The sequence below is a fragment of the Balaenoptera physalus genome (assembly GCF_965194825.1).
Source record: "Balaenoptera physalus genome assembly, chromosome: 7".
Lineage (NCBI taxonomy): Eukaryota > Metazoa > Chordata > Mammalia > Artiodactyla > Balaenopteridae > Balaenoptera > Balaenoptera physalus.
The window spans coordinates 96,116,016-96,142,864 of NC_138886.1; the positions used below are offsets into that span (position 1 = coordinate 96,116,016).

Below are 26,849 nucleotides of genomic sequence, written 5' to 3' on the forward strand. Positions count from 1 at the left end.
AATAGGAAACCAAATCTGTTTCTTAAATACCATTTACAATAGCTTCTTTTTAAAAAAGGAAATACTTTGATATAAATCTAACAAACGTGCAGGAGCTGTACACTTAAAACTAAAAAAAGCTAATGAAAGAAATCAAAGGATGTCTAAAAAATCTAAATAAATGGAGAGATATATCATGCTCATGGATTGAAAGACTCAATATAGTTAAAATGTCAATTCTTTAAAAAATGATCTATAGATTAACACAATTCCAATAAAAATCCCAGCATCACTCACTGTATATATTGACAAGTTAACTTTAAACTCTTTATAGAAAGTCATAGGAATTAGAGTAGCCAAAATAAATTTGAAAAGAAAAAAATTTGACTTTAAGACTTACTGTAAAGTCACAGTTATTAAGACAGTGTGGTAATGGTGAGATGATAGACACGTAGATCAATGGAACAGAACAGAGAGTCCAGGTATGAATCCACACAAATACAGGCTTTTTTACTAAGGTAAAATTTACATGAAATGAAATTCATCATGTTAACCATTTTTAAGAGTACAATTCAGTGCTATCGTTAGTACTAAGGTCCGTAGTAATTTCCTCACTTTCGTTTCTGATTTTAGTAATTTGAGTTTTTCTCTTTTTTGGTCACTCTAGCTAAAGGTTTGTCAATTTTGTTGCTCTTTTAAAATAAATTTGGTTCCTTTATTTTCCCTCTTGTTTTTCTATTCTCTATTTATCTCCACTCTAATATTTATTATTTCCTTCCTTGTACTAGTTTTGTGTTTAGTTTGCTCTTCTTTTTCTAGTGCTTTACGGTGCAAAGTTAGGTGACTGATTTGAGATATTTTTTAATGTAGGCATTTAAAGCTATAAATTTCCCTCTGAACTTATCTCACTGCATCCCATTAAGTTTTGGTATAGCATGTTTATGTTTTTGTTTTCATTTGTCTTAAGGTATTTTCTAACTTCTCTTGCGATCTTTTCTTTGGCCCATTCGTTGTTTAAGAGTGTGTTGTTAGTGTGCACATATTTGTGAATTTTCCAGTTTTCCTTCTGTTAGTGTCAGGGCAATTTCATAAGAATTTCTTGACTTACTTGGGCAAGGGAAGAAATTCATGAGTAGACCAGAAGAAGCAGAAATTTTGTGGAATGGATTCTGGCTCTCTTCACAGGGCTACTTTTTTCACCATTTAATAAAATAAGGTTATATTTTACTGAAATGACTCTCTCCAGCATTGACAGTGACAACTACAGGGAAACTTAATTTTTGATCCTGAGATGGGGGGGAGGAGAAAAGGTCAACTAGAGACCTGCCTTCTCCCATAAGAATGAGAGATGATAATACAGATGCTCATTCCTTCTACTCCAGCAATAAGATGTAAACCTTGCATTTGGTATGGTCTGGAAATAGAGCACTTTGTTTAGTCAGATATTACTGTTGTCAGAAAGTTACATACTTTCGTTTAAAATGCCAACTTTTCTACGTTTCACACTAGTAAAGGCACATATAAGTTGATTTTATTTATAACGGTCATGAGATAATGATAGCTGTAGTACCATAGTTCATTTCACCGCATCTCCAATTCCTAGAAATTCGACTTCATAGAAATGCCCAATGAACAACTGACTGGTAGCAGTTTAATGGTTCTCCTGTGAGACCTCTTAGAACTGATTTCAGATTGGAAGTATTACTACAGTGAGAAGTGAATTACTATAATACCTTTTCTGTTGGCTAACATTTTACAAATTTTTCTCTGAAGGGTTTCACAGATGTGATTTCAGGATGGAGTTGGAAAAGTGAGAGTCCACTACTGCAGAAGAAACAAAAGGACAGGTTCCTCTCCAGGTATATAATACCATAAATAAATGATCATATTCGCCACTTTTTGAAATTACGATGGCTATCCTCAAGGGGAAATTGGAAGAGGTGGATTTCGAATTGCCAAAATATCTTGGCCTGTTTTTAGTTTCCTGAACAAGGTGCTGAGCTAGAGGAGCCCTGAAGTCCATTGCATCTCAAGGTTTTTAGTCTCCCTGACCAGAGAGCACAAGGGAAGCTGGCAGCCATTTCGGGGCTGATGGAGATGTCCTGGGTTTACAGATGCCAAGCTGGCAAGCCCCAAGCTGGCTCCATGGGGTGAGCCTCTGCTCTCAGGACATGCTGGAAGCCACCCCCAATTAGGACATAACCTGCACTGAGGTTAATTACTGAGGATATGGGTACCCTGTGGATATTTTCAGAAATGCCGAAGTTCACACACTGTGGTTGTTTGACTATAATGGCTAATAAACTTTAACAATGTTTTTGCAAGGAACTTTATGACAAACACCATACTAGGCTGATTGTATGGCATTGTTAATGGTGTCTTCATGAAATTTATTACATATATTTATTTACTCATGAACTATTAATAATTTATGGGACATCATATTTGCTTTCTAATCCTAGTGATATTCTTTCCTACCAGAACAAAAAATTAATTCTGTGTCAAAGAAGCCTTGGTTTGATTAGATTCTTATGGAAATACTCAATACTGATAATCCTCTAACAGATGTATTCTCACCAATTTTTCTTCTATTATGAAAAATTGTGTCACATTTTATATTTATATACAAAGTGTGTGTGTGTATAGAGACAGAGGGGTTGGCTTTCAACTTTCAGAAGTGACCTAAATTTGTTTGTATTCTCATTTTGTATTATACAACCCTAAGCCATTATTAATATTTTACTTCATTTTAAAGTAAAAATAAAATGATGGTGTTGGTTTTGAGGCTTCAAGTTGTCTCAGGGATTGAGGCAGGAGGTAGATGGGTCCCAGGCTGAACAGTTTCTCCCCTGTGGACAGGAACTCCATAATAGCAGGAACCCCATAAAAGCAGGATGATGGAGGAGGTTGGGCCCTGCTCAGATAAGAGATAAAAGACCACATGTTCCTCATTCTTGAAGTCAAGGAGACCTTCTCGACTACACATGCACAGAAAAGCTCCATGGAGGTCAAAAAGGGAGGGGGGGCCACCCCAAGTAAGTGATGTCAACTACCTATAGGCCTCTTCACCAGAATCCAGCTTGGCTAAGAGATGCGCACGCACACATGGGAGGACCCTGAGATAAACCAAATACAGACTCAGAAGCAGGCAAAGCAAGATGATTGGTCTAAGGAAACCCAGAAGAAATGCCCCATAAAAGTGATACAAACTACCACGAGGGTGCGACTCTCTCTCTGAGCCCACCTGTGTGTCCATCCACATGTACTGTACTCTTTTCCTCCTAATAAACACTTTACTTGTTTCACTACTTTCCGTCTCTATGTGGAAATTCATTTCCACACAGCTGACGGGCCAGGGACTTGTCACTGGCCACTGGTCCCTGGCAGTGTGGTGGCTAGGATTCAGCGCTCTCACTGCCATTGCCCGACCTCAATCTCTGCCTGGAAACCGAAATCCTGCTTCAAGCCGCTACAGGCCAAGGCCACCTGCGATCAGGATGATGCTGTTTTACCAAACAAACATTCTTTTCACGTTAACAGGTTTAAAAATTGCTCAATATCAAAGTATTTCTTCAAGCCATCCTTTAAGAAATTAGATTTCCCCACAAATGCAGAGCTTTGAATTCCAGCATATAATTTATTAAATTCTTTCTTCATACTTGAAATAATCACAAGAGTTGGTGGATGCCACATTTCTGAAGCCCTGACATTAAGGAACTAAGCTGAAAGGATATTTCCCAGGCTTAGGGTTTCAGGAAATTGCAGGTGGAGTAATGTCAACAATTCACAGGACTCTGATATAGATCACTAGTTTTCATTCTCCCAAATAGAAAAACTCACCATGTGACCCTTCATTGGCTGCTCTAGTAAAGCAATTTGAATTTTGCTGACCTAAAGTAAGTGAACAGTTTATACAAGCTTTAAGTATTGGTCATTTGAAAGAATTCTCTTGTTTCTGAGTATCGTGCCTTTTATGTTTCTAATGATACTTGCTTGGAATTCCTAAAAAATATAATTATTTTTACTTTGGAAAGTGCTGAAGTATAGAGTACAGTATAGGATAGGTATGTGGTATGAGGTTTGTTATTTAATTTCCTTAATTTAGGGTTGTTAATAATTTTCCTGAATCAAACCATTTCATTTGTATACTGCCTTTGTCATGATTTTGGAAATGTACTCTATGTCTTATTGTCATTATTATTCATGAAATTCTTTAGGAATTTACATTCTTTCTTCGGTTGGGCTGTGCAAATGGAAAGCCACTTTTCTTCCTGCCATGTAAAAATTTATCCAGCCCACCATAGATATGTAAAACTGCATGAGATTTTTTCAAAGAGAAAAGTTAATACACATCTTTCTTTTTTTATTTCCACAGTTACCTGAACCATAACCATTTTATTTTGAGGGATGATTAGTGTACTGAAGGAGAGTGATGATGGCAACTGCTTTTCTTGCTGAACTTGAGAAGATAAAAAAAATAAAGAGGTGAAGAACAGGTTAGTGAGGTAAGATTATATTTTTATTTGTTATTTCCATGCTACTGAACCTCAGTATTAAAAATACTTCAGATTAAACATTATCTTCCTTATGATAGCAATTATACTGCCCTTGTGAATGTTTTACTATACCTTTAGAGCTATGAATCTGAGATTGTAAGTCTCCATGTCATGATAGGAGTTACTCATCTGTACTTTTGTCCAACTCTCCCATTTTTCTGCCATGTTGCCTATTTTTCATTAATTTGCAAGAGTTGTTTATATATTCTTTCAATGAGCTGTTTGATACTTACAGTGTAAACTGCTGATCACTTTTTTTGTGGTGGTTTATGATAAACAAAGTATTCCATTTTAAGTTCCTAAACATCAATATTCTCTTTAAAGCTTAGGGCTATTTATTCATTGTTTTGGTGACACATTACAATTTTATTTCATTTTCTTACTTTTAAAGTTGAGGTAAAATTCATACAACATTACATAAAATTCACACAAAACAAACCATTTTAAAGCAAACAATTCAGGGGCATTTAGTATTTTCACAATGTTGTGCAAACACTGTCTCTATCAAAACGTTCATCACATATTCATCGCCCCAAAAGAAAACCCCATACTCACTGAGGAGTTACTCCCCACCCCCCTTATTGTTAGGGCTGAATAATATTCCATTGTATGTATACACCACAATTTGTTTATCCATTCATGTGTTGATGGACATTTGGGTTAACTTTTTGATTATTGTGAATAGTGCTGCTATGAACATTCAATAAGTTTTTGTGTAGACAGATGTTTTAAATAATCTTGGGTATACACATAAGAGTGGAATTGCAGGGTCATGTGGTAACTTCATGCTTTCCAAGTTGGCTGCACTATTCTACAGTTCCACTACCAATGAATGAGGATTCCAATTTCTCCACATTTTTGCCAACACTCGATACTGTCTGCCTTTTTAATATATCCATCCATATAGGTGTAAAGTGCTATCACATTGGTTTTTTATTTTAACATCTTTATTGGAGTATAATTGCTTCACAATGGTGTGTTAGTTTCTGCTTTATAACAAAGTGAATCAGCTATACATAAACATATATCCCCATATCTCCTCCCTCTTGCGTCTGCCTCCCACACTCCCTCTCCCACCCCTCTAGGTGGTCACAAAGCACTGAGCTGATCTCCCTGTGCTGTGCGGCTGCTTCCCACTAGCTATCTATTTTACATTTGGTAGTATATGTAAGTCCATGCCACTCTCTGACTTCGTCCCAGCTTACCTTTCCCCCTCCCCTTGTCCTGAAGTCCATTCTCTACGTCTGCGTCTTTATGCCTGTCCTGCCTCTAGGTTCTTCAGAACCTTTTTTTTTTTTTTTAGATTCCATATATATGTGTTAGCATACAGTATTTGTTTTTCTCTTTCTGACTTACTTCACTCTGTATGACAGACTCTAGGTACATCCACCTCACTACAAATAACTCAGTTTTGTTTCTTTTTATGGCTGAGTAATATTCCATTGTATATATGTGCCACATCTTTATCCATTCATCTGTCGATGGACACTTAGGTTGCTTCCATGTCCTGGCTATTGTAAATGGAGCTGCAATGAACATTGTGGTACATGACTCTTTTTGAATTATAGTTTTCTCAGGGTATATGCCCAGTAGTGGGATTGCTGAGTCATATGGTAGTTCTATTGTTAGTTTTTTAAGGAACCTCCATATTGTTTTCCATAGTGGCTGTATCAATTTACATTCCCACCAATAGTGCAAGAGGGTTCCCTTGTCTCCACACCCTCTCCAGCATTTATTGTTTGTAGATATTTTGATGATGGCCATTCTGACCAGTGTGAGGTGATACCTCATTGTAGTTTTGATTTGCATTTCTCTAATGATCAGTGATGTTGAGCATCTTTTCATGTGTTTGTTGGCAATCTGTATATCTTCTTTGGAGAAATGTCTATTTTAGGTCTTCCGCCCTTTTTTGGATTGGGTTGTTTGTTTTTTTGTTATTGAGCTGCATGAGCTGCTTGTGTATTTTGGAGATTAATCCTTTGTCAGTTGCTTCATTTGCAAATATTTTCTGCCATTCTGAGGGTTGTCTTTTCGTCTTCTTTATGGTCTCCTTTGCTGTGCAAAACTTTTTAAGTTTCATTAGGTCCCATTTGTTTATTTTGGTTTTTATTTCCATTTCTCTAGGAGGTGGGTCAAAAAGGATCTTGCTGTGATTTATGTCATAGAGTGTTCTGCCTATGTTTTCCTCTAAGAGTTTGATAGTGTCTGGCCTTACATTTAGGTCTTTAATCCATTTTGAGTTTATTTTTGTGTATGGTGTTAGGGAGTGTTCTAATTTCATTCTTTTCCATGTAGCTGTCCATTTTTCCCAGCACCACTTATTGAAGAGGCTGTCTTTTCTCCATTGTATATTCTTGCCTCCTTTATCAAAAATAAGGTGACCATAGGTGTGTGGGTTTATCTCTGGGCTTTTTATCCTGTTCCAATGATCTATATTTCTGTTTTTGTTCCAGTATCATACTGTCTTGATTACTGTAGCTTTGTAGTATAGTCTGAAGTCCAGGAGCCTGATTCCTCCAGCTCCGTTTTTCTTTCTCAAGATTGCTTTGGCTATTTGGGGTCTTTTGTGTTTTTATACAAATTGTGCAATTTTTTGTTCTAGTTCTGTGAAAAATGCCAGTGGTAGTTTGATAGGGATTGCTTTGCATCTGTAGATTGCCTTGGTTATTATAGTCATTTTCACAATGTTGATTCTTCCATTTCAAGAACATGGTATATCTCTCCATCTGTTTGTATCATCTTTAATCAGTGTCTTATAGTTTTCTGCATACAGGTCTTTTGTCTCCTTAGGTAGGTTTATTACTAGGTATTTTATTCTTTTTGTTGCAATGGTAAATGGGGATGTTTCCTTAATTTGTCATTCAGATTTTTCATCATTAGTGTATAGGAATGCAAGAGATTTCTGTGCATTCATTTTGTATCCTGCTACTTTACCAAATTCATTGATTAGCTCTAGTAGTTTTCTGGTAGCATCTTTAGGATTCTCTGTGTATAGTATCATGTCATCTGCAAACAGTGACAGCTTTACTTCTTTTCCGATTTGGATTCTTTTTATTTCTTTTTCGTATCTGATTGCTGTGGCTAAATCTTCCAAAACTATGTTGAATAATAGTGGTGAGAGTGGACAACCTTGTCTTGTTCCTGATCTTAGAGGAAATGGTTTCAGTTTTTCACCATTGAGAATGATGTTGGCTGTGGGTTTGTCATATATGGCCTTTATTATGTTGAAGTCAGTTCCCTGTATGCCTACTTTCTGGAGGGTTTTTATCATAAATGGGTGTTGAATTTTGTCGAAAGCTTTTTCTGCATCTACTGAGGTGATCACATGGTTTTTCTCCTTCAGTTTGTTAATGTGGTTTATCACATTGATTGATTTGCATATATTGAAGAATCCTTGCATTCCTGGGATAAACCCCACTTGATCATGCTGTATGATCCTTTTAATGTGCTGTTGGATTCTGTTTGCTAGTATTTTTTTTTAAATAAATTTATTTATTTATTTTTGGATGCGTTGGGTCTTTGTTGCTGTGCTCAGGCTTTTCTCTAGTTGTGGCGAGGGGGTCTACTTTTCGCTGCGGTGCGCGGGCTTCTCAGTGTGGTGGCTTCTCTTGTTGCGGAGCACAGGCTCTAGGTGTGCAGGCTTCAGTAGTTGTGGCTCGCGGGCTCTAGAGTGCAGGCTCACTAGTTGTGGCACATGGGCTTAGTTGCTGTCCATCATGTGGGATCTTCCCGGACCAGGGCTCGAACCCGCGTCTCCTGCACTGGCAGGCAGATTCTCAACCGCTGTGCCACCATGGAAGCCCTGTTTGCTAGTATTTTGTTGAGGATTTTTGCATCTATGTTCATCAGTGTCATATTGGTTTTTAAATTTTTTATTTCCTTGGGACTTCCCTGGTGGCAGAGTGGTTAAGAATCTGCCTGCCAATGCAGGGGACATGGGTTCGAGCCCTGGTCTGGGAAGATCCCACATGCCGCAGAGCAACTAAGCCTGTGCACCACAACTACTAAACCTGCACTCTGGAGGCTGTGAGCCACAACTACTGAGCCTGCGTGCCACAACTACTGAAGCCTGCGTGCCTAGAGCCTGTGCTCTGCAACGAGAAGCCACCACAATGAGAAGCCCGTGCACCTCAACGAAGTGTAGCCCCCGCTCGCCGCAACTAGAGAAAGCCTGCACACAGCAACGAAGACACAATGCAGCCAAAAATAAATAAATAAATAAATAAATAATATGTGAATAAAATTTGTATTTCCGTAATGTCTGCTGTGGTTGAGAATCTTTTCATGTGCTTATTGGCCATTTATATACCTTCTTTGGAGAAATATCTACTCAGATCCTTAGCCCATTTTAAATTGGATTATTTATTTGTTATTGATTTGTAAGAGAGTTCTTTATATATTCCAGATACACATCCCTAAGATACAGGATTTGAAAAAAATTCCCATTGTGTGCATTTCCTTTTATCTTTCTTGATAGTGTCTTTTGAAACCCAAAGCTTTTACTTTTATTTGATGAAGTACAATTTATCAGTTTTTTTCTTTGGTTGCTTGTGCTTTAGTTGGCATAGTTAAGAAAACATTGCCCAATCTGAAGATTTACATCTGTTTTCTCAAAGCTTTATAGTTTTACTTCTTACATTTATGCCTATGATCTATTAATTTGTGTGTATGCTGTGAGATAAGGGTCCAACTTCATTCTTTCGCATGTGGCTATTCAATTGTTCTTAGCACTATTTGCCCATTGAATTTTCTTGGCACCCTTGTTGAAAACCAATTGACCATAAATGTATGAATTTTTTCTGGACACGTAATTCTATTTCATTTATCTCTATGTCTGTTCTTATGCCAGTACCACAGAATCTTCATTACTGTAGCTTTATGGTATATTTTGAAATGTGGTAATGTGGAGTCCTCCAACTTTTTGGGTCCTTGAGACTGGCCCTTCCTCACTGAATGGTCTCAGTACTCTTGTCAAAAATCATTTGATCCTATATGTGAGGGTTTATTTCTGGGTTGTCTATTCTGTTCCATATATATATATATATATATATATATATATATATATATCTGTTTATGCCAGTACCACACTGTTTTTGTTTGTTTGTTTTTTAATTAATTAATTTATTTATGGCTGTGTTGGGTCTTCGTTACTGTGCAAGGGCTTTCTTCTAGTTGTGGCAAGCGGGGGCCACTCTTCATCGTGGTGCGCGGGCCTCTCACTATCGCGGCCTCTCTTGTTGCGGAGCACAGGCTCCAGACGCGCAGGCTCAGTAATCGTGGCTCATGGGCCCAGTTGCTCCACGGCATGTGGGATCTTCCCAGACCAGGGCTCGAACCCGTGTCCCCTGCATTGGCAGGCAGATTCTCAACCACTGCGCCACCAGTGAAGCCCCACACTGTTTTGATTATTGTAACTGTTTAGTATATTTTGAAATCAGGGATGGTGATTTCTCTAGTTTTGGTCTTCTTTTTTCAAGATTTTTTTGGCTATTTGGGGTCCCTTGAGATTTCATATGAATTTTATTTCTGCAAAAACCTCTGTTGGGTTTTTGACAGGGATTGCATAAAATCTATAGATCTCTTTGACAAGCATTTACCTATTAACAACATTAAATTTTTCAATTCATGAACATAGCATGTCTTTCCATTTATTTGTGTCTTCTTTAATTTCTTTCATCAATATTTTATAGTTTTCAGTGTACTAGACCTTCACCTCCTTAATTAGGTGTATTTCTAAATATTTTACTATTTTTGGTGCTATTTATTGTAAGTGGAATTGTTTCTCAATTATCTTTCAAATTGTTCATTGTTAGTGTAGAGAAATCTGATTTTTGTGTTGATTTTTTATCCTGCAACTTCACTGAACTTATTTAATGGTTTCCTTTGCTGTGCAAAACTTTTAAGTTTAATTAGGTCCCATTTATTTCTTTTTGCTTTTATTTCCATTCCTCTAGGAGAGGGATCTAAAAAATTATTGCTGTGATTTATGTCAAAGAGTGTTCTGCCTATGTTTTCCTCTAGGACTTTTATAGTATCCAGTCTTATGTTTAGGTTTTTGATCTGTTTTGAGCTTATTTTTGTATATGGTGTTAGAGAATGTTCTAATTTCATTCTTTTACATGTAGCTGTCCAGTTTTCCCAGCACCTCTTGTTGAACAGACTGCCTTTTCTCCACTGTATATTCTTGCCTCCCATGTCATAGATTAATTGATCATAAGTGCATGGGTTTATTTCTGGGCTTTCTATCCTGTTCCATTGATCTATATGTCTGTTTTTTGTGCCAGTACCATACTGTTTTGATTGCTGTAGCTTTTCTGAAGTCAGGTAGTGTCATTCCTCCAGCTCTGTTCTTCTTTCTCAAGATTGCTTTGGCTATTCAGGATCTTTTGTGTTTCCATAGAAGTTAAAAATTTTTTTGTTCTAGTTGTGTGAAAAATGCCATTGGTAATGTGATAGGAATTGCATTGAATCTGTAGCTTTCCTTGGGTAGTATGGTCATTTTAACAATATTGATTCTTCCAATCCAAGAACAGTAGATCTTTCCATTTGTTTGTGTCATCTTCAATTTCTTTCATCAGCATCTTATAGTTTTTGGAGTACAGGTCTTTTGCCTCCTTAGGTAGGTTTATTCCTAGGTAGTTTATTCTTTTTGATGCAATAGTAAATGGGATTGTTTCCTTAATTTCTCTTTCTGGTATTTTATTGTTAGTGTATAGGAATGCAACAGATTTTTGTATATTAATTTTGTATCCAGCACTTTATCGCTGAGGTCTAGGAGTTTTCTGGCAGCATCTTTAGGATTTTTTATGTATAGCATCATGTCATCTGCAAACAGTGACAGTTTTACTTTTTCTTTTCCAATTTGGATTCCTTTTATTTCTTTTTCTTCTCTGATTGCTGTGACTAGGACTTCCAATACTATATTGAATAAAATTGGCGAGAGTGGGCATCCTTGTCTTGTTCCTGAACTTAGAGGGAATGCTTTCAGTTTTTCACTGTGAGTATGATGTTAGCTGTGGGTTTGTCATATATGACCTTTATTATGTTGATGTATATTCCCTCTATGCCCACTTTCTGAAGAGTTTTTTTTATCATAAATGGTTGTTGAATTTTGTCAATTTTTTTCTGCATCTTTTGAGATGATCATATGGGTTTTATTCTTGAATTTGTTAATGTGGTGTATCACATTGATTGATTTGTGGATATTGAAAAATCTTTGAATCTCTGGGATAAATCCCACTTGATCATGATGTATCATCATTTTAATGTATTGCTGGAGTTGGTTTGCTAGTATTCCATTGAGGATTTTTGCATCTATGTTCATCAGTGATATGGGCTTGTAATTTTCTTTTTTTGTGATATCGTTGTCTGGTTTTGCAATCAGGGTGATGGTAGCCTCATACAATGAGTTAGGAAGTGTTTCTTCCTCTGCAATTTTTTGGAATAGTTTCAGAAGGATATCTGTGAAGTCTTCTCTAAATGTTTGGTAAAATTCACCTGTGAAGCCATCTAGTCCTGAACTTTTGCTTGGTGGGAGTTTTTAAATTACTGATTTAATTTTATTACTGGTGATTGCTCTGTTCATATTTTCTATTTCTTCCTGGTTCAGTCTTGGGAGATTGTACCTTTCTAAGAATGTGTCCATTTCTTCTAGGTTGTCCATTTTATTGGCATATATTGAATAGTTGCCTGTAGTAGTGTCTTATGGTCCTTTGTACTTCTGTGTGTTTTTCATTTCTAATTTTAAGGATTTGGGCCCTCTCCCTTTTTATTCCTGATAGGTCTGGCTAAAGATTTGTCAGTGTGTTTAACTTTTCAAAGAACCAGCTTTTAGTTTTATTAATCTTTTCTATTGTTTTTTTAGTCTCATTTATATCTGCTCTGACCTTTATGATTTCTTTCTTTGTACTAACTTTGGGTTTTGTTTGTTCTTTCTCTAGTTGCTTTAGTTGTAACATAAGGTTGTTTATTTGACATTTTTCTTGTTTCCTGTGGTAAGTTTGTATCACTATAAGCTTCCCTCTTAGAACTGCTTTTTTGTGTCCCATAGGTTTTGGATCATCATGTTTTCATTTTCATTTGTCTCTAGGTATTTTTTGACTTCCACTTTGATTTCTTCAGTGATCCATTGGTTGTTTATTAGCATGTCATTTAGCCTTCACATGTTTGTGTTTTTTGCAGTTTTTTTGCTTATAGTTGATTTCTAGCCTCATAGTGTTGTGGTCAGTAAAGATGCTTGATAAGATTTCAGTTTTCTTAAATTTACCAAGGCTTGCTTGGTGGCCCAGCATGTGATCTATCCTGGAGAATGTTTCATGTGCACTTGAAAAGAATGTGTATCCTGCTGCTTTTGGATGGAATGCTCTATAAATATCCATTAAGTCTATGTGGTCTCATGTGTCAGTTTCCTTTAGTACATTCACAATATTGTGCAACCAGTACCTATAAGTTCCAAAACATTTTCCTCACCTCAAAAAACACCACATACCCACTGCACAGTCACTTCCATTCTCCCCTATTCTCACTCCTCATAACCATCCGTCTTCTGTGTCTATATGTTTACCTATGGCTATTTCATATAAATGGAATTGTAAACTACATCATCTTTTGTGTATGACTTCTTTCATTTAGCATAGCTTTTATTTTTATTTATTTATTTATTTTGTTTATTTTTATTTTTGGCTGCATTGGGTCTTTGTTGTTGTGCATGGGCTTTTCTCTAGTTGTGGCGAGTGGGGGCTACTCTTCGTTGCAATGCACGGGCTTCTCATTGTGGTGGCTTCTCTTGTTGTGGAGCATGGGCTCTAGGCATGCGGGCTTCAGTAGTTGTGGTGCACAGGCTTAGTTGCATCCATGGCATGTGGGATCTTCCTGCACCAGGGCTCGAACCCGTGTCCCTGCATCGACAGGTGGATTCTTAACCACTGCACCACCAGGGAAGGCCCTAGCTAGCTTTTAACTATTCACCCACATTGTAGCATTTATGAGTACTTCATTCCTTTTTATGGCTGAATAACATTTCATTGTATGTATATATTACAATTTGTTTATCCACTTATCTGTTGATGGACATTTGGGTTGTTTCCATCTTTTGGCTATTATAAATAATACTGCTGTAAAGATCTGTGCTCAGGTTTTTGTTTGAACCCCTGTCTACAATTAGTTTGAGTCTATAGTTAGGAATGGAATTGCTGGGTTGTATGGAGTTCTGTTTTTAACTTTTCAAGGAACTGTCAAACTGTTTTTACACAATGACTGAACCATTTTATACTGCCTACAGCAATGTACAAAGGTTCCAATTTCTGCACATCCTTAACAACACTTGTTATTTTTTTCTTTCTTTTTTTAAAAATTTTAGCCATCCTAGTGGGTGTGAAGTGGTATCTCATTGTGGTTTTGATTTTCATTTTCCTAATGACTAATGATGTTGAACAGTTTTCATGTTGGAGAAATGTCTATTCAAGTCTTTTGCCCATTTTTTAATAGAGTTGCTTTTTGTTGTTGAGTTATGAAAGTTATTTATATATTCTGGATACCAAACACTTATCAGATATGTGATTTGCAAATATTTTCTTCTATTCTATAAGGTTATCTTTTCACCTTTTGATAATCTCATTTGGTGCACAAAGGTTTTTAATTTTGATGAAGTTCAATTTTTTCATCCTCAATAATATTAACGGCTAATTTCTCATTGGAAACCATGGAGGCCAGATGCAGTAGTATTGCAGGAAAATGGGGCATAAGAGGATGGTCATGTCTCAGGTCTCAGGTGAGTTCCTGGGATGGGCTGCCAAGAAAGGGTGCCTGGCTTCACGCAGGAAAGAATTCAAGAGCAAGCCATAGTAAAGTGAAAGTGAGTTTATCTAAAGTGATACACCTTCAACAGAAAGAACGCAGGCCATCTAAGAAAGTGAGAGTGGCCCCGAGGTATGGGGTTGTTAGTTTTATGGGCTGGGTAATTTCACAGACTAACAAGTGGGAGGATTATTCCAACTGTTTTGGGGAAGAGGCAGGGATTTCCATGACATGGGCCACTGCCCACTTTTTGGCCTTTTATGGTCAGCCTTGGAACTGTCATGGCACCTGTGGGTGTGTCACTTAGCATGTTAATGTATTACAATGAGCATATAATGAGGCTCAAGGTCTACTGGAAGTTGAACCTTCTGCCATCTTGGACCTAATCAGTTCTGACCATTTTTTGTCATATCCCATTCTTCTCAATGGCTATGTCATTCTTTTAATGGTTGTGCCCTGCCTCCTTCCATCTTGTCTCAGTATGAGGATATATTCAAGTGCTGAGAGGAAAGAAAGCTTGTCAAATGAAGTATTCTATATCCAACAAAACTATTCTTCAAAAATGAAGAAAAATTAACATATTTTGAGCTATACAAAAACAAAGAATTCATTGGTAACAGACCTACCTCACTAAAGGGGTGACATTAGCAAAAATGTCAGAGTAGATAGTTCCAGGGGCCTACCCCTCAATAGAAACACTGAAAAATCGAGTAAAAATGATAAGAATCAACTTAGTTAGAATTGTTGAAAACAGAGGTTCATAGCAACCAAGAGAAGGCTGAATCAAGAAAAGGTCAACTTTAAAATGGTAGGAAAGCATTGCAACATTTTTACTTGTACTTGACCTACACCCTTCATCAGCTTGGCAGTGGTCTTGAGAAAAGAAGCTTTCATTCCCAGCATGGGACCCTGGTCCCTGGTTCTAGAGGGAGCAGAGAAGCCCTTATTTGCAAAGAATTGTGTTTGTCTGCTTTGACCTGTCTTGGATACTACCTGAAAGACTGATAGAAGGTGCCTGTCTGTTTCATCTAATTTGGAATTCTCTCAGGCCAAAAAATTGACTACACAGATGGCATTCCTCAGAAACATTGTAAGGCAAATGAACAAACTTCTTCAGCCCAGGGCAAAGGATTACAGTTGAGGAAAATAATAAATACGCAAAAGCCTGGGAAGAAAAGCTAGGGAAAGACTTCCTTTGGGAAATTAGGGCTTTCATAAGTGCCTGTGTATAGTGGGTAATTTGGAAAGACATGCATATAACCTAGGCATGACACATGCTCAGAAAAGACCTGAGAAGATTCTGAGCTTTCATCTCTGGCTGATCTCTAGGCTCAGCACAAACAGGAAGTGAAGGTGAAGGCAGAGTTGTAATTGGCCTGGCTATGCAATAAAGGAGTGCCTAAACACAGAATCAATCTGAGAAAACTGGGAGAAGTTTTTATTTTCCTTTTTTTATTCTTAGGCATTAGGGGACTTTTAGCTTCCTAGCAACTTTTCAAACCCTTATGAACATCTCATTACCCAGTTTTTCCTTTTACACTATTTGGCTGGTCTATTTTTGGCCCCCACTATTATTCACTGCCTCAGGTCACTGCAAATGTAAGCAATTGCCTGTAATTGTTCTTGACAAACACCCCCAAAGAAGGCTTTTCACACTGAGCTCTAAGGTCAAATATACTTAGTCCTCAAAGCAGGGTTTCCAGGGAACCACTGGTCAGATCAAGTAATGATAATTCTCTGGTAATGGAGCTTTGAAAAATCTCCAAATTTGTTCTGATCCTTCCAGTGGCTGGCAGGCTGCTGGTTTTCACTGTAATTGGGGGTTGTTAGTTTTCAAAGCTACCATGGATCTGGAGAGTGGAGGATGGAACTCGTGCAAGTTAAAACACAACAAAACAAACTTAAAAGTTTTTGCACAGCAAAGGAAAACATAAACAGAACAAAAAGACAAGCTATGGACTGGGAGAAAATATTTGCAAATGATGAGACTGACAAGGGCTTAATTTCCAAAATATACAAACAGCTCCTACAAGTCAATAACAAAAAAACAAGCAAACCAAACAAAAACTGGGCAGAAGATCTAACTAGATATTTCTCCAAAGAAGACATACAGATGGCCAACAGGCACATGAAAAGATGCTCAACATCATTAATTATTAGAGAAATGCAAATCAAAACTACAATCACGTCACACCAGTCAGAATAGCCATCATTAAAAAGTCTACCAATATAAATGCTGGAAAGGTTTTGAAGAAAAGGGAAACCTCCTACACTGCTGGTGGGAATGTAAATTGGTACAGCCACTATGTAAAACAATATGGAGGTTCCTTAAAATACTAAAAATAGAGTTACCATATGATCCAGCAATCCCATTCTTGGGCATATATACAGAGAAAACTCTAATTCAAAAAGATGCATGCACCTCAATGTTCATACCAGTACTATTTACAATAGCCGAGACATGGGAGCGACCTAAAGGCCCATCGACAGATGAATGGATAAAGATGTGGTATGTATGTATATGTATGTGTGTATATGTGTGTATATATATATATATATATATATATATATATATATATATATATACACATATACATACCTATAATGGAATATCACTCAGCCATAAAAAAGAGTGAAATAATACCATTTGCATCAACATGTATGGGCCTAGAGATTATCATACTAAGTGAAATAAGTCAGACAAGAGAAAGACAAATATCATATGCAATCACTTATATGTGTAGTCTAAAATATGATACAAGTAAACTTATTTACAAAACAGGAATAGACTCACAGACATAGAAAACAAACTTATGGTTACCAAAGGTGAAAGTGGGGGGTGGGGAGGGATAAATTAGGAGTTTGGGATTAGCAGATACAAACTACTATATGTGAAATAGATAAATAACAAGGTCCTACTGTATAGCACAGGGAACTATATGCAATATCTTGTAATAAGATAACAAAGTATTTTTACTGAGATTCAGTAATCTTCCTTGAATAGACAGTCCTTGGCTTTCTGCAGATCTTTGCTTAATTTCCAGAGTTCTGAGAAAACATGATTGTGACAAATTTGGGGGCCAGTTTTCTCTGTTCTTTTACAGAAAAGGGAGTTTTCTGACATTCTTACTCTGCCATTTTCATTGATATCACTCATTCTCCTGTGTCCTTTCACTATGTTCCCATCAATAATCATTTCATTACTTTCTGGCACTATAGTATGTTCCAGCTCATTTTTTACTTGAACTCCCCCAGTATGGAATCAGCCACTATTCCAAGGAGGCTTTGTTCCTATTATTAAAACACACACACACAAAATATAAATTAGCTAAAGATACCCCTGTATATTGGTCCTTCAATAGTCTTTTTCAACATAGCAGGCTGACTTTTAGCTGAAAGTCCAGCAGCACCAAACTCAAATTTTTACATATACAATTGCCTTAAATATAGCCAAAATAAGTTTACTTTCACCTTTTAGAGACTGCCTGCTTTGCATGCCCCATGAAACTGCACCCAACATTAGCTAGCCATAGATAAGATGAATCCTGGGATATAAAAAGCCCCAAGCTGCTGCTGCTCTTTGGAGCTCTCTGAACCAGAGACTCTCCATCTTGCTGCTAAGCAACATCACCTAAACACCTCTCTAATTTCTCTCTCCCCCACGAGTTTCCTTGCCCTCTTCCCCTTCTGGGTGCTGGTGGTGCTGTCTCTGGAAGGTCTCCTGTTGTGAGGGACTTTCTCTCTCGGGCAACCTCTCAAAGTAATGCCCAAATAAAGCTTGCCATGTGCTACTGCCATCCCATGGTTTTGTCTTTTCCTTGATCACCACTCCCCCCACCAAACTTCGAACTCATAACAAGTGGCACTGAATACAAAAATTTGGTTATGATCAAGGAATTGGTATGGGGTCTACCCAGTCAGTAGGACAATCAATTGGCAATTTGATCCTGAATAGTCTTAAGTGGTTGGGACTCAAAATTTGGAATGCCTCTGCAACAATTTGGTTGGAATCACTCCTGTGTACTGCTCTCTACATTTTTCACAGTCTCCTCCTCTGTTTCATTAGCCTGGCCAAGAGGTAGCACCAGTATCTGAGTGCACCCACACTATTAGAACTGACTTTTGGGGTTAGAAACACCGAGTCATCCAGAGACAGATGGTTAGCCCATCTGCCTGGGTCCCCCACTGGGCAGGCAGGGGACACTGTAAGACCTATAGGCTTGGATAGAAAAAAGGGGAGGGATGCACCCCTCTGGACTGAGGGTGGGCTCCCCTAACCCTGGCCCCATCACAGTAGAAGCTTCCCATAGTGTGTTGGTAGTTTGGAGTACTCTGAGATAAGAGAATGTCTTCATCCCTGGTGACTGCTATGGCAGGTAAAGAAACTGATAAGGCAGAGGTGGATGCTGGATGTCAGGTGGGGAGACACCTTTGCAAGCAGCTAGCATGCCTCTTCTCTTGTGATAATCTATCATGCTGTTATGGATGTTGTCATTCTAGCCCCTCCCCAGTGCTTGGGCTGAGCTGGCTAAAGCATTACTCAAAGGACCAAAGTCAAGGAAGTTTATAGCCCAGCCCTTCCCAGGACCCTGAAGGAGGTGGACACCTTGCTGAGCAGATGATCCAAACCACAAGATATGTGTTAGGGCTTGCTCACCGCTGCTTCTCACCCAGGCACTGCCTGGAGAGGAGGCAAGATCCCAAAGTCCCAGGGCAGACCCAATGGAGGGGAGGACCCTGGGGAGACTGACTGGAGCCCTGGAGAGGAAGATGCAGCACAGTGTCCTCCTGATAGTGACTGGGATAATTTACCCTCTGCTTTGTTGGTAATCACCTGCAAAGTAATACAGACAGAGAAGACAAAAGGGAAGGGCCAAGGGGGGCCTTCCCTTGTTTGAAGGAGGAGACACATTCACTCCCTTGTCCTGAGGCCCAGTCTCTCCTTTGAAAGACCCTGCCCAGGAACCAAATGAAAAAGGGCTTCCTGGCTGTCTAGAATGTATCTGGCGGGGAGCAAGATTCACCTAACAGGGGCTGCCATGGTATGGGATGTAAGATGGTATCCCAGTAAAGGATCCCACACAATTAGTGTGGAAGGTGGGAATGACCCCCAGAGGTGGCTTTGGACCCTGGTCCATATGTATTTTGTGGGTGTGGAGTTTCATGGCTTGTAAGGCCACCTGCCCTACATTAGGCCTCATAACAGCCCGGCAGATTGTCAATGGAAAATGTTAGCTGAGGCCAAAGATCGCCTCTGCCAGCTGGGGACATTGGAGTGGGCCTGTCAGGCAACAGATGATGTGCATCATGATGACTTGGCAAGTTGAAGGAGGCTGAATTGAGTCCTGAGTCCACCCAGTTGTTTCTCAGGGGTGCCCCCTCACAAATAAAAGTCCTCTTTACTGACAATGACGGTGAATGCTGAAACAATTCAAGAGGCCGTACCAGCCCTACACTTAAAAGAAGCTCTTGAGAGACAAACTCAGAGTCAAGTTCCTGTTAATTCTACAGCAATATCCTGCCGGGCCTAAAAATTACACCAACAGTGAGGCTGCCCCCATTCTAGGCCAAACAAGCCACCTACAACCATACCTAAATATCAACCCCAAGATGACAAGAGATATTGTGTTGGAACCTAAGGGACAGGGGGTGCCAGTTTGGATGGTCTCTAGAAAATCAGTAAGCAGTTACAATACTAAGGTTAAGTTACAGTTGATGACAGGCATCACCTTTGGGGTCATCCCCACCTTCTATGCCTAACCCTGATCTCTACCAGTGGCAGGGACCTACACCACATAGGGAATCCCACCATCATGGAAGCAGTCCCCTTCTGGCAAACAACCACCTACATTAACCATGGTTTGGGCTCAAAAATGAACAATGCTGGTGGCTCTGTTGGACACAGATGCCCAAATCTCCCTAATCCCAGGAAGCACTCTTTCCCTAAAGGGACACCTCGAGGAGGTGACAGCCTTGGGAGCAGGATTGATAATGGTTAATTACCAACTTTATTAAAATTGGCCCAGTTTTGCTAAAAAGATGTTTCTATTCTTGTTTCCTCCAAGACGCCCTATTTTTCCATTATTAGAATACACCTCCCTCATGCTGACTTAAAAAAATGCACAACGTGAGAGTTGCGAGTTAAGTTTTATTTGGGGGAAAATGAGGACTGCAGCTCGGGAGACAGTGTTTCAGATAACTCTGAGAAACTGCTCCAAGGAGGCGAGGGGAGGAGCCAGGATCAATAGGAGTTTGGCAACAAAGGGCAGGTAGTCAGGAACATCAAAAGATTATTGTTAATTAAAGAAAACCAGATATCTCAAGTTAAGGAATTTAGCGCTTTTCTATGTATGGGAAGATGCAAGAATCTGGGCTCACTGAAATCATTCCTTTGACATGCACCTCAGCTATCTGGGGCCAGTATCCTGTATTTTCACATCCTGAGTTTCCTCAGGGCTCATCGCAGGGAGTGGCTGCAGTCTGATGGCTGCTAGATGGCAGGTATTCTTTTCAGCCCTGAGTTTCCTCAGGGCTCACCAGCTCACATTGGAGGGTTGCAGTCTTTGATCACTGTGACATCCTTTGTTTATTGATATGGCAGGAAATATTCCGTTTATAAATATTCCATTCCATTTATAAATATTCCATTTATCACTCAGCAGCAGGTAACCTCAGGAAACAAGCCTAAGGCTTTTATGCTATTGGTTGGTATCATTCAGTGGGAACAAATTAATCTTCCCTACCAGTACAGGTGATAAATATGTCACAGTACTAGCTAGCTAAGGTAAGGCACTGAAGGATAAGGGGCTATCAGAGCTGACCTAGGTAAGAAGGGATATTGATTCCCACCATCTCACTTTTCAGTTACCTTGTATTTCCTGTGCTTAAAGCCACTACTGATGACTGGAGGTGAAGTATAGATTATAGAAAGTTGAACAAGGCTATTTTCTTTATTAGGGTACCTCTACCATCCTTGCCTTGATGGATGACATTCATAACAACATGGGTAAATTGTTTGGAATTATAGACTTGGGTAACATGATCTATTCAGTAAAAATTTTGCAGTCAACCACAATTCACCTTCTCCTTTGAGGCTCAAGAATATACCTTTACCTGATTACCTATTGAGTTCTTAAATAGCCCTGCAATTACACAAGGGCTTTGCAGCCAGGGCTTGGATGCGTGCCCGACACTTCCATCAGAAACTCAGCTTTGGCGTTATATGGATGACATCCTCCTCATTGGACTTGCCCAAGACTATGTCTCATAGGCCAGTACAGCCATGAGTGAACAACTCACTGACGGGAGGGACAAGTATCCCCCTAAAGTACAAGGCCCCTCCTAGTCTATTAAAATGTTAGGTTACGTTTACAATTCAGAAGAGTGAACTATCCCCAATCCAGTAAGAGACAAGCTCCTAGCACTTTAATTTCTCACATTGCTAAAGGGATCCAACTAACATTTGGTAGGAACGTTCATTCTGGCACCAACGCATTATTTCCCCCAGTAGTCACTGTCCCCTGTGTTATCAAGTTACCTGTAAGTTTTTCACTTTTCAGTGATCAAAACTGAAGTTCTTACTGGGGCAGAGAAAATTACCCTATGAACCAAGATTTCTGTTATGACCTGGGTAATGGTAAAAGCTCCCTGTAGAAGTGGATCTGAATCAGAAGTCTCCTTGTTAAAATGGAAATGGTATCTACAGCATTGGGCAGAACTCATACCTACTGTAGTGTTATGCTCTACGAGGAAACAGCCACATATCCTGCCACTCAGGTTAACTTGATGAAACTGCAGAAATGCCTCCACCCTTTGCCCAAGGGGGGCTAAAGGGAAGATGGTCAGCACTCTTAAAACAAGAAAACCAATAGTCATTCTTTACCAGTGGAGTGAACAGTGGGTTTAAGGGAGCCACACAATGGCAGCTGCAGCCTATCTCCCCTATTCAAATACTCCAATTTCCATATATGCAATACTCCTAGCAATGGAGTATTCCCTTGACAAAAACTTTCTTAAGGTTTGTATTTTCACAGATATGTTCCTGGTTGGTGGCTAACAGGCTAAGTACTTGATTGGGACTTTGACAAAATCAGGGCTGGAAAATACAAGGCCAAGACATTTGGGGTAAAGAGATATGAGGGAAAAATAGCTACACTGGTTCCCATTCTACCAAGCTGGGTGCACCATATCTTGGCTCATACTAAGCAAGACATGTAAGAGGCATAATACAACAACAAAGCTGACAAACTAACCAATCCACCAAAACAGGAAGGAAAGTCCCAGAATTTTGTCCCTTCTACCAGTGGGCACATGAGAGATCAGGGCATTTGGGCATCATGGAGTGACAAAAATGGATTGTTAATAGATGAGCTGACCCAAAAGAGAGGCATTTACAAAAAGCCACTGGGTATTGTACCATATGCCAGAAATTTAGATACTGGGCCTACCACATCAGAGGAAAAGTTTGCAGAGAAGGGCCACATCAGAACTTGCAAATCAATTTCATTGTGCCTCTCTCAGCAGCATCAGGGGCCACTGAATTTGCCTTAACAATGGTAGTTACCTACACAGGCCTTCTATTGCCTTACCCATGCAAGGCATCAACCTCTGCTAATGTCACTGAGGTGTAAACAAAGCAGCTTTTACAACCTTTCGGAGTGCCACAAGCTAAAAAGTCAGATCAAGGCTCCCACTTCACCATGAAGCAAATGCAATAATGAGCATTATGAAATGACATTACAAAATAACAGTGGTAGGTATCACATAAATACATAAAGGGCTTTTAAAACAAGGGCTGTTGAGAGAACTTGGAGGACAACTGTCTCCCAAGTGGTCAAAAAAGCTACCCATTCTCCTGATTACATTAAATCCACACTCCCTGATTACATTAAATTCATGGAATCTATAGCATAACTATACCATATTTAAATTCACAGCAACTGAGGGAACCACCAACAGAGACGCTGCAACCTCTAATGGTGTATACACCTGCATCAGAAACAACACAATGACCAGTTTTCACAGATATGGTACCTCTAACATTGCTGCCCACAGCAAAGGAACATCCCGCTCAGTACCTGCACCGTTCCCTTCTCCCTCATAGAAAATACAGAGCCTGACCACTTCCCCCTTGATCCTGATAAGAGCCTGATGTGGACCACTGGCTCTGGGGCCATTCTCAGCCTGAGTTTGCTCATCGTCAGCGAGAGGCAAGCAAACTACCCACACCACTTGGATAGGCTGCCCACATACTTTGTGGAACCAACATGGACCTGATCCTGACACCCAGGAGGTGTAACTGATCACCCTCAGACTGGGTACTAGCACTTGGATGACACTCAGGGGACCATCACTATCCTATAGATGGCTGCAGACAACCTCAGACTTTAATCTCTACTCTATTGCTGTGTCCCTTCCTTACCTGAGAAGTTCCTACCCACACCTACTCCATGTCCTTGGCATTCACATCACAGAAAGAAACACAATATGGGTTAGACTGGGGGAACCACACCATTGGCTCTTTGGGTTGGTCAATCAGCACTGAGGCTGGCACTCCTTCTCCTATCTCTACTACCACTGGCAATAGTCCTCTGGATAAGCTAGAGTCTGTGATACCACTTGTGACTTATAGGTGCCTTCTAAGCCCTATAGACCAACTTTAACTTCAAATCAGATGAAACCCACTATTATTAACTAGTGCCATTAAAAAATAGAGCAATGGCCATTACCTATCGAGTCTCATCTAAGAAATGCCCAGATATAGTGTGCACTCAAATTACAACCAGGATGCTCGGGATTGGTACAATCAAATGAAAAACTCTGTAATTCAGAGACTATACCAACGAACCTTATGGGATTATGGAGATAAAAGTATACCTCCTGCTAATCCCTGAGATGATGATAAATATAAACCCTGACAACAATGTATACCCTTACAGTTATTGGCCTCTCTTTCTTTTATTTTTTTCTTTTAAAGTGATAATTGCAAGGAGTGGTAAGATCAATAGACAGGTTTTTTTCAGGTGTTTTTTAAAAAAATTATTTATTTTTGGCTGTGTTGGGTCTTCGTTTCTGTGCGAGGGCCTTCTCCAGTTGCGGCAAGCGGGGACCACTCCTCATCGTGGTGCGCGGGCCTCTCACTATTGTGGCCTCTCTTGTTGCGGAGCACAGGCTCCAGACACGCAGGCTCAGTAGTTGTGACTCACGGGCCCAGTTGCTCCACGGCATGTGGGATCCTCCCAGACCAGGGCTCGAACCCGTGTTCCCTGCATTAGCAGGCAGAGTCTCAACCACTGCGTCACCAGGGAAGCCCTGGCCTCTCTTTCTGTTCTTTACAATGATCTCTCTCCTTTGCCAGTATGAGCCTCATTTATTGAGGTGGAAAGAAATTGCGCTAACCAAGTGGCCATGGGCACGTTACCATGGACCTCTTCCCTGGATACTGATCAACATATTCAAGGAAGGCAATGTGTACAATATAATGTTACCTAAGCTAAGGCATGTCTAGGAAATTAGAAACTGGCTTGAGAATGCTCCATAACCTAACCTCCTCACATACCAACTGCAAATTTTATGTACCACTCAGTAGGGGTGGGCTCTACAATAATTGCAATACTGGCTGCCCACAGTGAATAATCGTATCTCTTGGGTATTATAGCAGACAATTCTCATGAAAAGCATATTTGATCATATTGATAGAGAAATCTAACTGCTCTCTGCATGGGAGTTTCTCTACCCAACTATTTTCTATCCAACTACTTGCTTCAGCTATTACAGAATTTTCTAGACCTATCAAAACCACCATTAATAAGTACTTGGGAAATATTTGAGGGTAATTTCTGCCCAATGTTATTGTCCTGGGGCCTTATTTTAGAAACCTACATAAAGGCATCCAATCAGAAGAGAAGAAGTAAAACTGTCTCTATTTGCAGATGACATGATATTATATTTAGAAAACCTTAAAGACTCCACCAAAACACTGTTAGAATAAAAAAATTCAATAAAGTTGCAGGATACAAAATCATTATACAAAAATCATTGCATTTCCATACACTAATAATTAGCTATCAGAAAGAGAAATTAAGCGCTTCCCTGGTGGCGCAGTGGTTGAGAATCTGCCTGCCAATGCAGGGGACACGGGTTCAAGCCCTGGTCTGGGAAGATCCCATATGCCGTGGAGCAACTAGGCCCGTGAGCCACAACTACTGAGCCTGTGCGTCTGGAGCTTGTGCTCCGCAACAGGAGAGGCCGCGACAGTGAGAGGCCCGCGCACCACGATGAAGAGTGGCCCCCGCTCACTGCAACTAGAGAAAGTCTTCGCACAGAAACGAAGACCCAACACAGCCAAAAATAAATAAATAAATAAATAAATAAATAAATAAATTTAAAAAAAAAAGAAAGAGAAATTAAGAAAACAATCCCATTTACAATTGCATCAAAAAGAATAAAATACCTAGGAATAAATTTATCCAAGAAGATGAACGATCTGTACACTGAAAACTATAAGAAATTGATGAAAGACATTAAAGAAGACACAAATAAATGGGAGTGTATATCATACTCATGGATTGGAAGAATTAATATTGTTAAAATGTCCCTACTACCCAAAGAAATCTATAGATTCAGTGCAACACAATCAAAATCCAATGGTTTATTTTTTCACAGAAATAGAACAAACAATCCTAAAATTTATATGAAACCAAAAAGACTCTGAGTATCCAAAGCAATCTTGAGAAAAGAACAAAGGTAGAGGCTTTTCTGATTTCAAACTATAGTACAAAGCTCTAATAATCAAGACTGTATGATACTGGCAAAAAAATAGACACATGCACCAACTGAACAGAATAGAGAGCCTAGAAATAAACCCACACGTATATTGTCAGTTAACTGATGATAGAGGAATCAAGAATATACAATGGGATAATATAGTCTCTTCAGTAATGGTGTCAGGAAAACTGGACAGCCATAGGCAAAAGAATGAAGCTCGACCACACTATCTTACACCATACACAAAAATTAACTCAAAATGGATTAAAGACTTGACTATCAGACCTGAAACCATAAAAATCCTAGAAAAAAGCGTAGATGGGAGGTAATTTCCTTCACATAGCTCTTAGCAATGTTTTTGTGGATCTGAATACAAAGGCAAGGGAACTAAAAGTAAAAATAAACAAATGGGACTACATCAAACTAAAAAGCTTCTGCACAGTAAAGGAAACCATCAACAAAATTAAAAGGCAATCTAAAAGATGGGAGAAAATACTTGCAAATCATATCTAAAAAGGGATTAATATTCAAAATACATAAAGAATACATACAACACTATGAAGTAATATGAAACAGAACAAAATAAAAAATAATCTGATTTTTAAAATGGGCAGAGGACCTGAATACACAGTTTTCCAAAGAATACATACAACTGTCCAACAGATATATGAAAAGGTGCTCAACATCATTAATCATCAGGAGAATGCAAATAAAAACCACAAAGAGATAGCACCTGACACCTGTTAGAATGGC

The 26,849-nt window shown here is 39.1% G+C and overlaps 2 protein-coding genes across 5 annotated transcripts in view; one reads left to right on the forward strand and one right to left on the reverse strand.

Moving 5' to 3' along the window:
• LOC309664436 (cyclin-dependent kinase 20-like) overlaps positions 1-6,406 on the forward strand; it is a 51,644-nt gene extending 45,238 nt beyond the window's left edge. Inside the window, exons 10-11 of one of the 2 annotated variants that reach the window (XR_014265749.1) lie at positions 1,753-1,838; positions 4,355-4,381. Coding sequence is in view for 1 of the 2 variants with exons in the window: in XM_082469870.1 (XP_082325996.1) it covers positions 1,753-1,838; positions 4,355-4,394 (126 nt within the window). In the remaining variant the exon portion in view is untranslated. Of the gene's footprint in view, positions 1-1,752; positions 1,839-4,354 lie in introns of both variants that reach the window. The other variant, XM_082469870.1, reaches the window with a different exon arrangement.
• LOC309664473 (uncharacterized protein) overlaps positions 1-26,849 on the reverse strand; it is a 107,058-nt gene that overhangs the window by 22,922 nt on the left and 57,287 nt on the right. The window contains exon 1 of one of the 3 annotated variants that reach the window (XR_014265773.1): positions 1,713-1,774. The exons of the other annotated variants lie outside the window; for them this stretch is intronic. The gene's annotated coding sequence lies outside the window, so the exon portion shown is untranslated. Of the gene's footprint in view, positions 1-1,712; positions 1,775-26,849 lie in introns of those variants that run through there. 3 annotated transcript variants of the gene reach the window in all.